Consider the following 13,164-nt stretch of genomic DNA (forward strand, 5'->3'; position numbering starts at 1 on the left):
CTGCACCAGACTGCAGAGCTAGTACTTCAAAGATTGCTTGTCATAATAAAGGCAGCTTTAAAGTGTTAGAGCAAAAATAAGGAAAAATTTATAGCATATTTAAATTAATTAAATCCTTGTAGTGTTATGGTTTTGGCATTATTGCTTTATTTTGGTTTTTTATGTGTTTTTCCTTCCCCTGGCTTACTGAAGTACTGCAACTCACTCCAAAGAGGAGGATGCTTAGAAATGGCTGTATGACCTGCTTGTGTGGATATACTTGTAAACTCGTGCCATGAGAGGAGGGATGGATAAAACCTTGTCATTTTCTCTTTCTTCTTGTTGAAGGACTTTTTTTTTTACACTGTAATTATTGAGTGATCTGTGTCACCAAAAAGAATCCGTGTTTTCAACAGTGTATGAAATACCGTGTGATAACAAAAGCAAGGGATAAAATCAGAATGTTCCATAGCACAAAAACTGTTCTTCATTTCATTTGTAATAGATCCTTCAAGGTCTTTGGAAAGGTATCTCATAGACCTGTTCCTAATCTGTCAATATTTGGTGCTGTTAAATACAGAATTTCTCCTTTTACCTTTTGGTTTTTCATACAGTATCTGAAGTATTATTTTTTATAATGAACTGTAATCAATATTATATAATGCATGCAAATTACATAGCCACATTATATAAAATTAAACTATCAAACATTATTTTTCTAATTAAGTATAATTACCCAGTAAATGTACTGATATTTCCATCCATGGGGTAAAACACTAAATTTGCATTAAAGCAAATATAGAGCGTTACCACCGAGGTATGGATATTTGTTCATAACACTGACAGCGAAGTTTTGACCTACTGTGTTGTCTGACCATATTAACACACAGTTCTTCAAATTCTCCATGGTGTTCAGCTGTGCCTAACCTATAAAATTGGCTTTCTTTCTGTGACTTATATTTACATTCAAGATGATCAGCCATCAGTTCTTGTTTATGCCCAGAAACCAACAGTCAATACTGATCTACCTTATCATAAGCCCCCTTTTACTTAAATGCAGATCTACTGTAGTTTTTGTCCTTTTATTTATGTTGGAAATCCTCCCAGTCCATTCTGATACCATTTGATGATACCGTTCTCTTGTGAGTATTTTCATTGTTCCCTTTTCTTGTTTCTTTCATCACTTTTTTCCAGAGGGAAACTAATTAAATTCTTGTTCATCTGATTTATAAACAGCAGTATTATCTCTTCTAATTGAAAAAACTTGTGTCAATTTTGTGTTTCACTTGTTTTCTAAATTGATTCTTACGCTGAAAATGGGTAGATCAATATTCTAACTCCATGGTTATAATCACATCCTTAAATCAATATTTACAAAGCTCTTATAAGAAAGTGGTTTAGGTTTAGGTCTGTTTAGGTTGAGAGTAAAATATTGCTCCAACATTCAGATCAGCATTTTGGGAACACCAAAGTAATATAAGATCTTGCCTATACTTACCCCTCAAGGTGAATTTTATTTTACAAAATTACTCTAGATTGAATATTACATTATAAATAATAGTGTGGTCCAGAGCTAACAATGAAATCATTGCAGGAATTTTTTTGACAGTAAAAAGTTAGGGGTTTGATGAATTTCAAACATACTGGAATTTACCTTTTTTCTTTGCTAGTTTACAAGTAATTTTTTTAAACTGGTTTACAACTAATTGCCAATCGTTTTTTAGTAATATGAGGACTACAGACCGCAAATATACATAATAGTTTCCACAAGAATGTTCTAATAAATTTTAATTAAGGCCAGTATTTGTATCAAAGTATGGAGGTAGTATTATATACTGTGATTTTTTTTTTGGGGGGTCGGCTTTATTAGTTGATATGGTGGCTGTAATATCTGCTAGTTTAAAAATTACATTATTACAAAGTAATATCTTATGCTCAATAATTTAGTATTGCCTTTTATTCTGAAGGAGTTGATACTGCTTTATAAATTATATTTACATATAATAATTTCGCTGTCCACTTAAAAGATAGAGTTGGTATGGGGAAAAAAAAACCACCGTTAAAACAGAATGCAAAGCATTTGAGGGTAGCCAGAAAAAGTTTCTGCTCACACTACAGAAGGCCAGTTCCTTATTTAAAAAAAAATTATTGAATGGTAATTTTGTTGGTGAAAACCCAGTATTTGGGACTTAAACCTCAGTCCTTTGAGGAGCATGTCCAACCTGAGTTCCCCTATTGCTGTGTAACTGCTGTAAGCACTAGGTCATTTTTTCTCATTTCCCATCAAGGTGAAAAGATGATGGTGAGCTCTTTGAAAATTACAGATAAGGATAATATGTGATGGGACAGGCTTATGATATGCAATCATGTATTTTTGTGGGGTACTGATTTACTTGGGTCATAAAAAACGAAGAAAGAATGCCTAGGAGAGTGGTCCTTCCCCTTGGGTGTGCCTAGCATGCAGTGAGTGTTCCCAGACACGTGGCAAAGTGTGATCCCTGCTCGGCTGATGGGATGCTGGGAGAGGGCAGGAGCTGTGCCTGAATTTCCCTGTGCTGAGCTGGAGGCGAGTTCACCCATGTGATGAAGCAAGCTGCTCTCTTTGAACTTCATTTTGTGAGGTGAAATACCAACAAATTAAGACTGAAAACACCTGCAGATGACTGCATTTTTTGATGGATTTGGACTGCAGGCCATAATTCAGTACTGTCAACACTGGGAGCTGAACCTCAACCACATGATCCTCCCCAGGAAGCCAAGGCTCTTGGCAGCTTCTTGTTTCTATATCATCAATCACCACAGCAGGCTTTAACTAGCCAGTGCCTCTGACACCAGCTGTTGCAAAGCATTGTTTTGGAAATGCACTGGTTATCCCACTGCAGTCTGGTTGTTAGTGATTGTTATCTTTTTAAGGGCATTATTTTTTAATTTACTTTTGATACGTTGCAGCAGGCTCGCAAGTTATTTATTACTATGTCAGTAATAATAGAGTACATGCCATATGCTGTAGCTGCTAATCATACCCAATACCTCTGCTTTTCACAGCCCAAAATTAGTAGGCCAATTCAGATACTTGAAAACAGCATGAGAATCCATGTACTTGCTTTTTATGAAAAACTTTTAACATTGTGTGAAATCAGAGTGTGGCTTCCCATTTGAAAACAGCTAAAATTTCTCTGTGGAATAGAGCATTTTGTCTTGTAAAGTACTGCTGTTATTTAAATAACATGATGTGTAATCTGAAGTTATCAATAAGCAGGAATTAATATATTTTTAGGCCATTTTGCATAAAGGTACTGTGAAGTATCACTGTTAAAATATCAAATTTAATCCAGTTTTGAATCAGGATTAAAAATTAATGATGTAAATTAGTGTTTACTTAAATGTGATGTCAGCTCTCTTTCAACACTGGTACTTTGTGATAGAGGGACATATTTAGATATTAGTTTTGTGGTGAGTGCATTATCATTTTCTAGGTTTAAAGAACATAATTCATGTCATCTTAAGTGATTATTTCGTGTTTTTATCAGTTACAGGAGGCTTTTACTTTCCCCACTAGCTGCAGGATTTTTACCAGCCTCCAGGTAGAACACAACCCATTAACAACTGTTGTTTGGTCCATTGAGGTTTTTTACTTACCTGTTTTCCCTCTGTTCAGACACCAGAATATTGTGGCAGACAGTGTCAAAGACCTTCCTAAAATTGAAGTAAATGACATCTACTGCTCTCCTCTCATCCATGAATCCAGACATTGTATCAAAGAAGGCTATCAGGATGGTCAGACATGATTTCTCCTACATAAATCCATTAATTTTCTGTTCCCAGATAACCTTTTCTCCTTCACGTGCCCTGAAATATGCTCCAAGATGACTTTGCTCCATGATTTTTCCAAGGACCAAAGTAAATATGACTTGCCTGTATTTCCTTCTATTATTCTTTTGGCCTTTCTTGACAACATTTAATTCCCCTTGTCACCAGGGATTTCCCCCAAATTCCATGACTTGTAAAAGACAATACAGAGTGGTGTTAGAAGGACATTGGCCACTTCTCTTCCACACTCTTGAATGCAACTCTTCATGTTCTTTATAACCTTATGGTTTGAGTTGTCTCAAGCATGATTCAATCTTCATCTCCTAAAGGAAATTCTTGTTAAGGTCTTTCACTGACACAAGGGACTGGGAGGCTGACTGAGACCAAGGCAGCACTGGATACCTCAGCCTTTGCTGGGTGTGCTGTCCCTAAATCCCACAATCCATGCAGGAGCAGGCTCACTTTCCTCCTTCCAGCCTTTTGTTGTCAGTGTGGTTGTAAAAGCTTTTCTTACTGCCTGTAGCATCCCTGAAATGTGTCTGTTTAGTAGAATTTCCTGAACATCCAGACTTTTCCAATTTCTCTTTTATGGTATGTCCTCGCTTAAATCTCTTCTTTGTGTTTTTTCTTAGTACAGAGCTCTGTGAAGAATTCTCTTATTAAGCAAACTGGTCTGGTACACTTCCTTAATTCTGCAAATTAATGTGTTCCTGCTGGTGGAAGCTGTAGCACATATAAACAATCCCTGCTCCCCAAAAACATGGGTTAGAGACTCAGAAGTTCTTAAAGGCTATTTAGAGTATAATCTCCTTGTTATGTTGGTTTTTTTAATACTTGGTGAGAGGAGAGAGGGCTAATTTACTCTATTACTTAATATATTGTTTAGTCCTTAGATGGTGATTAGAGGAGATAATTTACCTGGCATGATTGTTACAATTTATGGCACCCTGATGGATTCTATTACTACAAAAGGATTCCAAAATAACAGATGCTTCTTGTCATCTTAATCATCTGTTTCTTCAATTATCTTTATTAAAGAAATGTAAAATTTTATTATGAAACAGGAAAAGAAGCCTGAAGGATAAAGATAAGTAATTTTTACTATTCCTAAAGGTGTCTTTGGTGATGTTTCTCCTTCATATTTATGTGTTTATGGAGGAAAGTATATTAGCTTGAGATTAAAGCTAAGTATATTCAATTTCATCTTCACCGCATTATTTCTTGCTTTATGTAGTAATCAAAAGGCATATAATGAAAATTTTATTTTCAAGGGTAATGGCAAGACAAACTTTTTAATATAAAAATTTTAATACAAAATTATTTGAATTTATTATTGCTTTTGTTATGAAACAACAAAGTAGCAACCATGTATCCCTGCTTACTTTCATGTGGGATAGCTTGATATATACAGTGCATCCAAGAGAAAGATTGGGGAGTATGGAGTGGTGGTGGTGAATATTGGAAAATACCATTCTTTAGTATCATTGGAAACAGTATGGCTGGCTCTTCAAGGCTTAACTACTCCTCCTGACTCTTTTCTTCACCTCTGCTCTCTGTAGCAAAAACAGTCTTGTCCTTGGATAAGGAAACATTAATTTTTGCTTGCGTGGTTCAAAACCTTTCAGCTGTCTCAGAGCCAGAAATTATTTTGAGAGAGTGAGACAAAGAGGACAAAAGTTCAATTGTGGACTCATTTCTGGTGAGCCTGTAGAATGAGGAGACTGCCAGTGGGAAGTGTCAGTACTTTTATGGTCTAGGATCATCCATTTGGAGCTCAGTATTACTGAGTTTTGCTGTATGCTTTGTATCCATTTCTTGAATCCAGAAATGTATGTTAACAGCTGGCTGCATTATTTCACTGGAGAAAGTCTAAAAAGATTTTTTATGATAAAGTACCAGCAGCAAAGCTTGAATAAATTTATTGCAGAGACAGATTAATAAATAAAATGCTTCAGATCTGACAGCCTGAAACAGGTGCCATTTCTGACCCCATGGATTGTAGTTAACTAAATGGTCAAATGCATTTACACCTAATCTGGTGTGTGCTGTGCCAAGCACATGTGCTTGCTGGTTTTGTGAAGATCACTTGGTACTGCAGCTCTGGACTAACTGCAGCGTGAGGATGTTCCTTGGCCTCTCACAGCCTGGTTTTCTTGGTGTGTCGCCATCCAAAGGGGTTGCTTAGTAAAAATACATTAATTCTGAAGATCTGATGGGGACAGGCAGAACAGGATGAGGAGGCCAAGCTACCATTAACTACCTCTTGGACATTTGGCCCAGAGAAAGAAGGCGGTCTGGATGTTCCCAAGGAGGAAAGTAGGGGGAACAGTTGCATCGTAGCTGTGTCACTGCTGCTTCATCCCTGTCCCTGTGAAGCCTCACCTGCTCACACAGCCACCTCCTGCACTGGATTGTTGTGACAGTGGATTTTGCTTAAAATGGGTGCAGGTTGTGGAAGCTGAAATCGGATCTAACTACACTGAATTTTGGGGTTATATATAACACAGCTTGCAGAGAGTGATTTTATTAGTGGAGCAAGGAGGGAATGCTGCCTTGAAACAGGTGTCTCATAGCAGTGGTATGTGCCAGTCCTCTGCCTTGGCTGTAGGTGTTTTAAGTAGCCTGGTAAGAAGACTGGACTCAGTGCTGCTGGTAAATTGCTCTTTGGTCTGGTGTCACTCTTCATGTGTCTTACTACTTAAAGAATAAAAATAATAAAAACCCTTTTGATAACAGTTTTGAAAACTTGGATGCAAAGTGCTGTAAAAACTGAATTTATTTATGTGTTTGAGAAAAGAGGGGGGCTCTGAGGAAGGGATGGATCTGCCCATTCCCTGCTGTGTGTCAGGGCAGTGTCCTGTGTCACCTCTCCTTGAGAATGATTAGGATATTGAAACCATCTTCTCCTGTGTGAGCCTGGTCTTCCCTACTAGCACAGGACAAAGCAATCAAAAATGTGGTGATGAAGTGTGAGGGCAAGTGATGTGAAGTACTTTATGTTTCTGTCTCTCATACTGTGTGTTGCAGGAAGATAATGATGAAGGAGTTTTTCATTCCAAAGGGAACAAAGCCAAAATAGATGATGTGTGTGGTTGTCCTGTGTGCAAGCTGTCCCTCTTTCTCTCCAATGTGTCAGTAGAGTTTGTCACCTCGTAGTATGACTGCAACCTGTCTTCTGCTGTGTTCCTTTTCCCATTTAGTTTTGGTTTTGAGATTGAGCAAATTTAAAAGGATGCTTTTTAGAAAATTAGATTAAGAAAATTACTTTTCATGAAGACAATCTAAGTAGATTTTAAAAAATTATCTTCTATATGTATCTTATAATCTTAATGTTTCAACAGCTGAGACAAACACCACCTAACCCTATGTTAGTTATAATTTTTAGCAAAAAATCCTTTCTTTAAACTGCAGGTATCAACATCTAAATTATTCACAAGTGTTCTTAAGTTATTATTTGCATTGGTTTATCTGCAGATAGGTAACAGTTTCTGTTTGATCTGGTATTCCTTTGTACATATGTATCAAAATAGTTTGGTGTCCCCTGTGGTAGGCATTCTCTCATGGAAGGCATTCTTTTTTGTTAATTTACATGAGCAACTTTTCATGGAAACATTAGATTTTGTTAGATTTTGACATTTATTTTTAAAAGGTGAATAGTTTTAATTGTGATGTAGAGCTTGAGAAGATGATGTTACCTTGACTTGCCGGTTGTCCAGCCTGCACGTGTATGCTCCTGGCGGCCAAACTGGCTGAGCCTTCTGGGGCAGTCTGTATCAGAGAAATGTTTTTCCATTCTCACAAGAGGTAAAGGAAAAAACCTTGGGCAATGTGGAGGGAAGTGTTGCAGAAAAGGAGGAGGGAGTTGGAAGAAAATATGCAGGTGCTGCATTAAGGAAGGGGATCCAAGAAACACTGCAGTAGGAGGGAAGGGAAGAAAAGGATGAGTGGCTGAGCACTACTGCGGTAAAGAAAGATGCACAGAGAGGGCAGCCTGGGATATTAGATTAGGAAAGAGCATTCAGGCTGATGTTTTGAATTGCTATTTCACCTACAGGCAGAATTCTTGGCAATTTTAATTCCTGGAAGGGACTCTTTCCTTACCATATCATAGACGTCTGTGTGCTAAGAATACAGTTTTGGTTTGTGTTTTTGGAAGGTCATATGGATGTCAGACACCCATCTTTAACACATCAATGTCGTAGTCTGCTCTCTGGTCCTGGAAAAGTGGTACAAATAGAAAGTTTGGTGTATGCTGGCTTTCTGCAGGACAGAGGCCTCCTCAGCACTGTCACTTCTCTTTGAAGAGAACTGGTTGTATGTCACTTGAGACAATTACTTTACTTTTCAATTGTGTGAAGTTACCACTCCCTAGTAATATCCAACATTTTTTGTACTTAAGAAGCCCCCAATCTTTTTGACTATGTCTGTTTATAAAACCTGCTGTTAGGACAGTTTGCTTGGGCCATATTACTGATCTGGTAATGTATGTACTACTACTTTTCTTCAGATGCAATGTTTGAATACCACTGACCTGTTTGTTTTTTTTTTTGTCAGAATTATCTTTGAATAACTAGATAAAATCTAAAATCTAGTATTATCAGAAAAATAATTTCTTTTAATGAGTGTAGTAAAGAAATATTAAACAGCTTTATTATTGAGCAAAAGGAAAATATAACATAAATTGTCAATATTAGCATTTTAAATTTCAAAATTGGATTCTGGATTCCTAAAGATGCTTATAAATTAATTAAGTCCTACTAGAAATATGGAGATAAAGGCTTTTTAAGTGAGATCTGTGATTAAAGTGTCCTGATGAAGTCATAATATGCTTTGCTTCTGAACTATCTATGGGTAGATCCAAAGTTATAGTCAATATCTTTACTTAGATCCATAGATCCTAATTACAGCTGTGCCCATCCTGCTCAAGGATTTAGCATGGCATATGCATTGGTTTCTGATAGAAATAAGGTCGCTCAATATTTGATTACTGGAGGAAGTATTAGGATATGGTAATCCCCTATTTGAGTTCATCAGCAGGTATAATGCATTCTTTGGTGGAAATGGGAAAACTTTGTTTCTCCCAGCAATCTCACTGGAATTGCCTCCCAACAAGCAAGTCTAGCGAGTTAAATGCTGATTCTGTAACAAAGAGAAAAAGTTGTAAAAGAAGCTGTGCTACAAAATAAAGAAAATAAAATTAGAGTATCTTCCCACTGGGGTGTTATGTCCCTTAAGAAAACCTAAACATTGTACTACAGCATTCCTCCCCTCAAAAAGTCTTAGCTGACCCAAATGAGGAACTACATAGCTGAGAGAGGCTGGAGAAACTATGAGTTGTAGTTTTTGAGATTAGACTGCAGAGTTTAAGGTAGAAACAATATGATTATACCTCTTGTTATCTCTTCAGAATGCTTTGTTCATATGGCCCACACTCTTTTATTCAAGCCTAAAGACAATTTAACTGTTGACCAAAAAAATGTCTTATTACTAATACAGAACTTAGTTCTTCAACTAAGTTTCCAAAACAGACAGTTTCATGATTGCTGATAAAGGATCAGAATTTCTTCTTTACATTGTATTTTTGAAACCTACAAATGGCTGGGAAAATCAGGCTTCCTACCTGTAGGAATGCCCCTTATTTGCTTCTGGAAAAAGGAGCCCTTTCTTAACTTTTGAATACATTCTTTGGTAGGTAATAAACATGCATTGTATTTCTCTTGGCTTGTTAGGGAATAAATAAGACACTAATTAAAACCTTGAAACACTTTTCCAAACCTCCTCCCACAGCAATATCCAGATTCATACAAATTTGTATGAGTCAGACAAACGTTTGATGAGATTCAAATCAACACACTGCATTTTGTTTTTCTGTAACTTGAAGCAATTACAAACTAGAGTTGGATTTTTTCCAATTAAAAAATATGAAACATAGTCTCATTATTTTAATAAGTGTTGGAATCAAAACTATGAACTATAAATTAATGAGTGCCTTCTAAACTCTGGACACATGTGGAACTGAAAGAGGTCTATTACAGAAGTTGAAAATCTATATTTAATGAATACACCCACTGCATCTATTGAATTGGCAAGATAATAAGTGTGCAGCCCTCTCTTTTACTTTAGAACAACACATTCAACATAGTCATTAGCTGGGAGTTTTACCAGACACTGCAATACACTTCAGCTGCGCTTTTCAATTACTTTTGGACTCTGTATGGCTGTGTAAGTATCACACTTAGCAATCTGCTCTGAGTGCCCCTCTTGTATTGTTTGTACATTAATGGTGCCTTCTCTTGTGGCTTGAACATTTATGGCTGCAAAAGTTACAGTGGTGAGTATTTAGTGACTTTTATTAACTTTGGCATAATTCCTTTTGCACTCCATTCAGCTTTGTCCTGGATAATGCATAAACCTGTGACATTTCCAGTCTTCAAATGTCACATCATATAACAGAAGGAACTGTTTGGCATTGAGTAGGTTCATTCTAACAGGGATAAAAAAAAGCCTGTCTTACCTATTTTTGAGTGCCAGGGTGTTTATAAGGTTTCCACTTCTGTCTCTGCCCAGTTTTTCTTTGACTAAACAGTGCCTCTCATATCTCTGTAGAATCCCAAAGTGTTGATAAACTATAGTAATCTCAAACAGGAACAAGTTAATTGATTTTTTTTCTGGCAGATCTGTGCATGATATGTTCTTTTAAAATAGGTTGTGCTATTGAGTCCACTCTCCCTCTGCAGGTTTATACCTTTTAGTCTTAACTCCTTTATATGTGAGAACTCTATAGTTACAAGTTTCATTAAGATGTGTAGCAAAGAGTTGCCAGGTAGCAGTGGACAACTGTTGTGTTAAGTGAATTTTGAGTGTATTTTCCAGTGCAGTTTTCCCAAAGGTATTCTCAATGGAGGACATCAACAGAAACATCATTTGAGTATGCTGCCTTTCATAGTCACAGTGTGTCAGAATTTGGTGCAGCTGGTGCCATTCAGCCCACGGCAAAGACACTCTACAAATGGAAAGCACAACTTCATGTTTATGCATTATAAAGCTGATACACACCTTTTGGTTTTCATCCTCACCTATTTTGTGGAGATCTCTTTCCTGCTTGTTCCATTTGTTCATTACCATAAACACTAAATAACATATGGTCAGTGAAATTGCTCTAAAGCCAAACATGTTTTTATTTTGGCCTCAGGGAGAAGAAGGGAGTTAGGGAAAAACCAAAACATATTACATGGTATTTTTGTGTGTGCTGGTGGCATTTACACCTCCTTTCCCCTTCCCCTTTATTTATGATTGCTTCTTTGTCTTGATGAGATGTGGTGGAAGGGTGCAAACAGGCTGATGCTGTGGATGTTTACACTAATGTCTGATAGTTAAAAGGCAGTGTATTCATGGAAGGGAAAAAAGACATATCTACCACATACAGGGGTCATATGGAGGCTTTTGAAAGCTGTTTTCTAATCCAGGACTGAAAACATGACACAACTGGTGTATCTGAGTTAATGCTAGGGGATGTGGCCAGCCAAAGCAGTTAAAACCAGAAGTGTTTCTGGTCCAACATGACGGATTCTGTTTCTGTAACTGTTGTAGTTTCAGGAGGTGACACTGGCCAAGCTTAAAAAGCTTACTGGGCCTTGTGTTCAGACTCTTCTTGGCAGGGCCAAGTTCTCATTTAGTTAACTAGGCAACTATTACAGCGACATTTTACAGACTGAATGCAGTTGCACAAACCAAGATTGTTCAAGTGTGTAGGTAAAAGTCATTTAAATGACTATTTGACTGCCAAGCCACCCAGGTTTGTTCATCAACAGGTTTGTTCATTTTGAATAATTTTATATGATTCTTAGATTATTAGTTATACAAATTAATAGACAATAATATATTTTTGCCCCATCTCCTGAGCAGTATGCAACAGCCCCTTCTACTCTTCCTAAGCTTTTATTCTTTCATCCTAAAAATCTACCGACAACCAAAAAAAGTAAAACATTTCCTTGCAATTTCATATCATTCATTTCTTTATGATTTGTAAGCCAAATCTCTTTACCCTGTAAGTACAAGAATACTTTAACTTGATTCTCTGCCAGCTCATGCAGAAATTCAGAATTGAAGCTGGGTCTCTCAGATGAGCACGAAGATGTGGGTTACTGACAAATATGTGCATTCATCTGTATAGTGCACACCACATGGAGCTGGAAAAATACTGAATGATGGAGCTTTCTAAAAAGCCTGAATCACTCGATTATGTGTTTGTTGCAGTTTTGTTTCTCCTGAGGGCATTGAATCTGAATCCACCATTTTTCCTTTTGTGCTTTAGGTGCTGTAGCAGTTCTGATCCCTCGCCTAGACCTGGTGATTTCTTTCGTCGGAGCCGTCAGCAGCAGCACTCTGGGACTGATTCTGCCACCTCTGGTTGAAATCCTCACTTTCTACAAGGAAAACCTAAGTTTATGGACAATATTTAAAGATGGTTTTATAGCTGTTGTTGGATTTGTTGGATTCTTAACAGGGACATACGTGACGGTTGAAGAAATCATTTATCCTGCGTCCACAGTTCTTGCTAATGCAACAGGGAGCTTTCCTGCAGATGTAAATGCTACAGACTTGGTGGTTGGGTTAAAGTAATTAACCAGGCACTGTGAACTATTTTGTTCCTTAACAAGAAATTCTTGACTCACGACCTGCTTTCAACTACTGGTACTGTGTAAAGAGGTACAGTTTGTAAGATGTAGGATATACATGTGAAAATACATTATTTTTTTAGAAAGTAATTATATATCTCTTCTGGACTTTGAATGAAAAGTTGCAAGTTTTTTTTTTTTGGTTATCAAAGCAATATTACTTTCATGCAAAAACATTCAACACCGCACATGATAAGCAGTTTATTTTTGTACATTTTAGAAACTTTTACCCTGACCCATTTTTTACAGAATTTCTTTAACCTTGATTTCAACTATACAAACGTATGAAATGCTGTATTTTTTATTGCCTGTGGCTTGAAGTCTTTAGACTACATAGCTATATTTCTATTGGAACATATAGTAATTATTTTTGCATTCTTATGTTCTGCCTTAAGTAGTACCTAATATCGTCTTCACGTATTTTTGCTTCTTTTGTCTTTTTTGGAAGAAAAAAATAGTAAGTTCATAAGTTGGTATCTGGGTAGAAATTTGTTTTGTTAAGCAAGCCTGCATGCTGAGTCCCTATGTTCAATCCTGATTTTCAGGGTTCATATTTGACTTTCTGTCTCACACTTCATAGATGACTTTCACTCCAAATGTTGAAGCACTATTTTTGGTCTTGTTTTCTAAAAACCCTATCGTTTGTGCAATAACATAACTATTTATCATACTCATTCCTGTTACGAAGAAACAAATT

The 13,164-nt window shown here is 36.8% G+C and overlaps 1 protein-coding gene across 1 annotated transcript in view; it reads left to right on the forward strand.

Annotated features, from left to right (window-relative positions):
- SLC36A4 (solute carrier family 36 member 4) overlaps positions 1–12,850 on the forward strand; it is an 85,216-nt gene extending 72,366 nt beyond the window's left edge. The window contains exon 11 of the mRNA XM_084201353.1: positions 12,104–12,850. Coding sequence (XP_084057479.1) covers positions 12,104–12,411 — 308 coding nt within the window. The 3' untranslated portion in view covers positions 12,412–12,850. The remainder of the gene's footprint in view (positions 1–12,103) is intronic.
- The last annotated feature ends 314 nt before the right edge of the window (positions 12,851–13,164 follow it).

The sequence above is a fragment of the Fringilla coelebs genome (assembly GCF_963513975.1).
Source record: "Fringilla coelebs genome assembly, chromosome: 2".
In the NCBI taxonomy this organism is placed as follows: domain Eukaryota; kingdom Metazoa; phylum Chordata; class Aves; order Passeriformes; family Fringillidae; genus Fringilla; species Fringilla coelebs.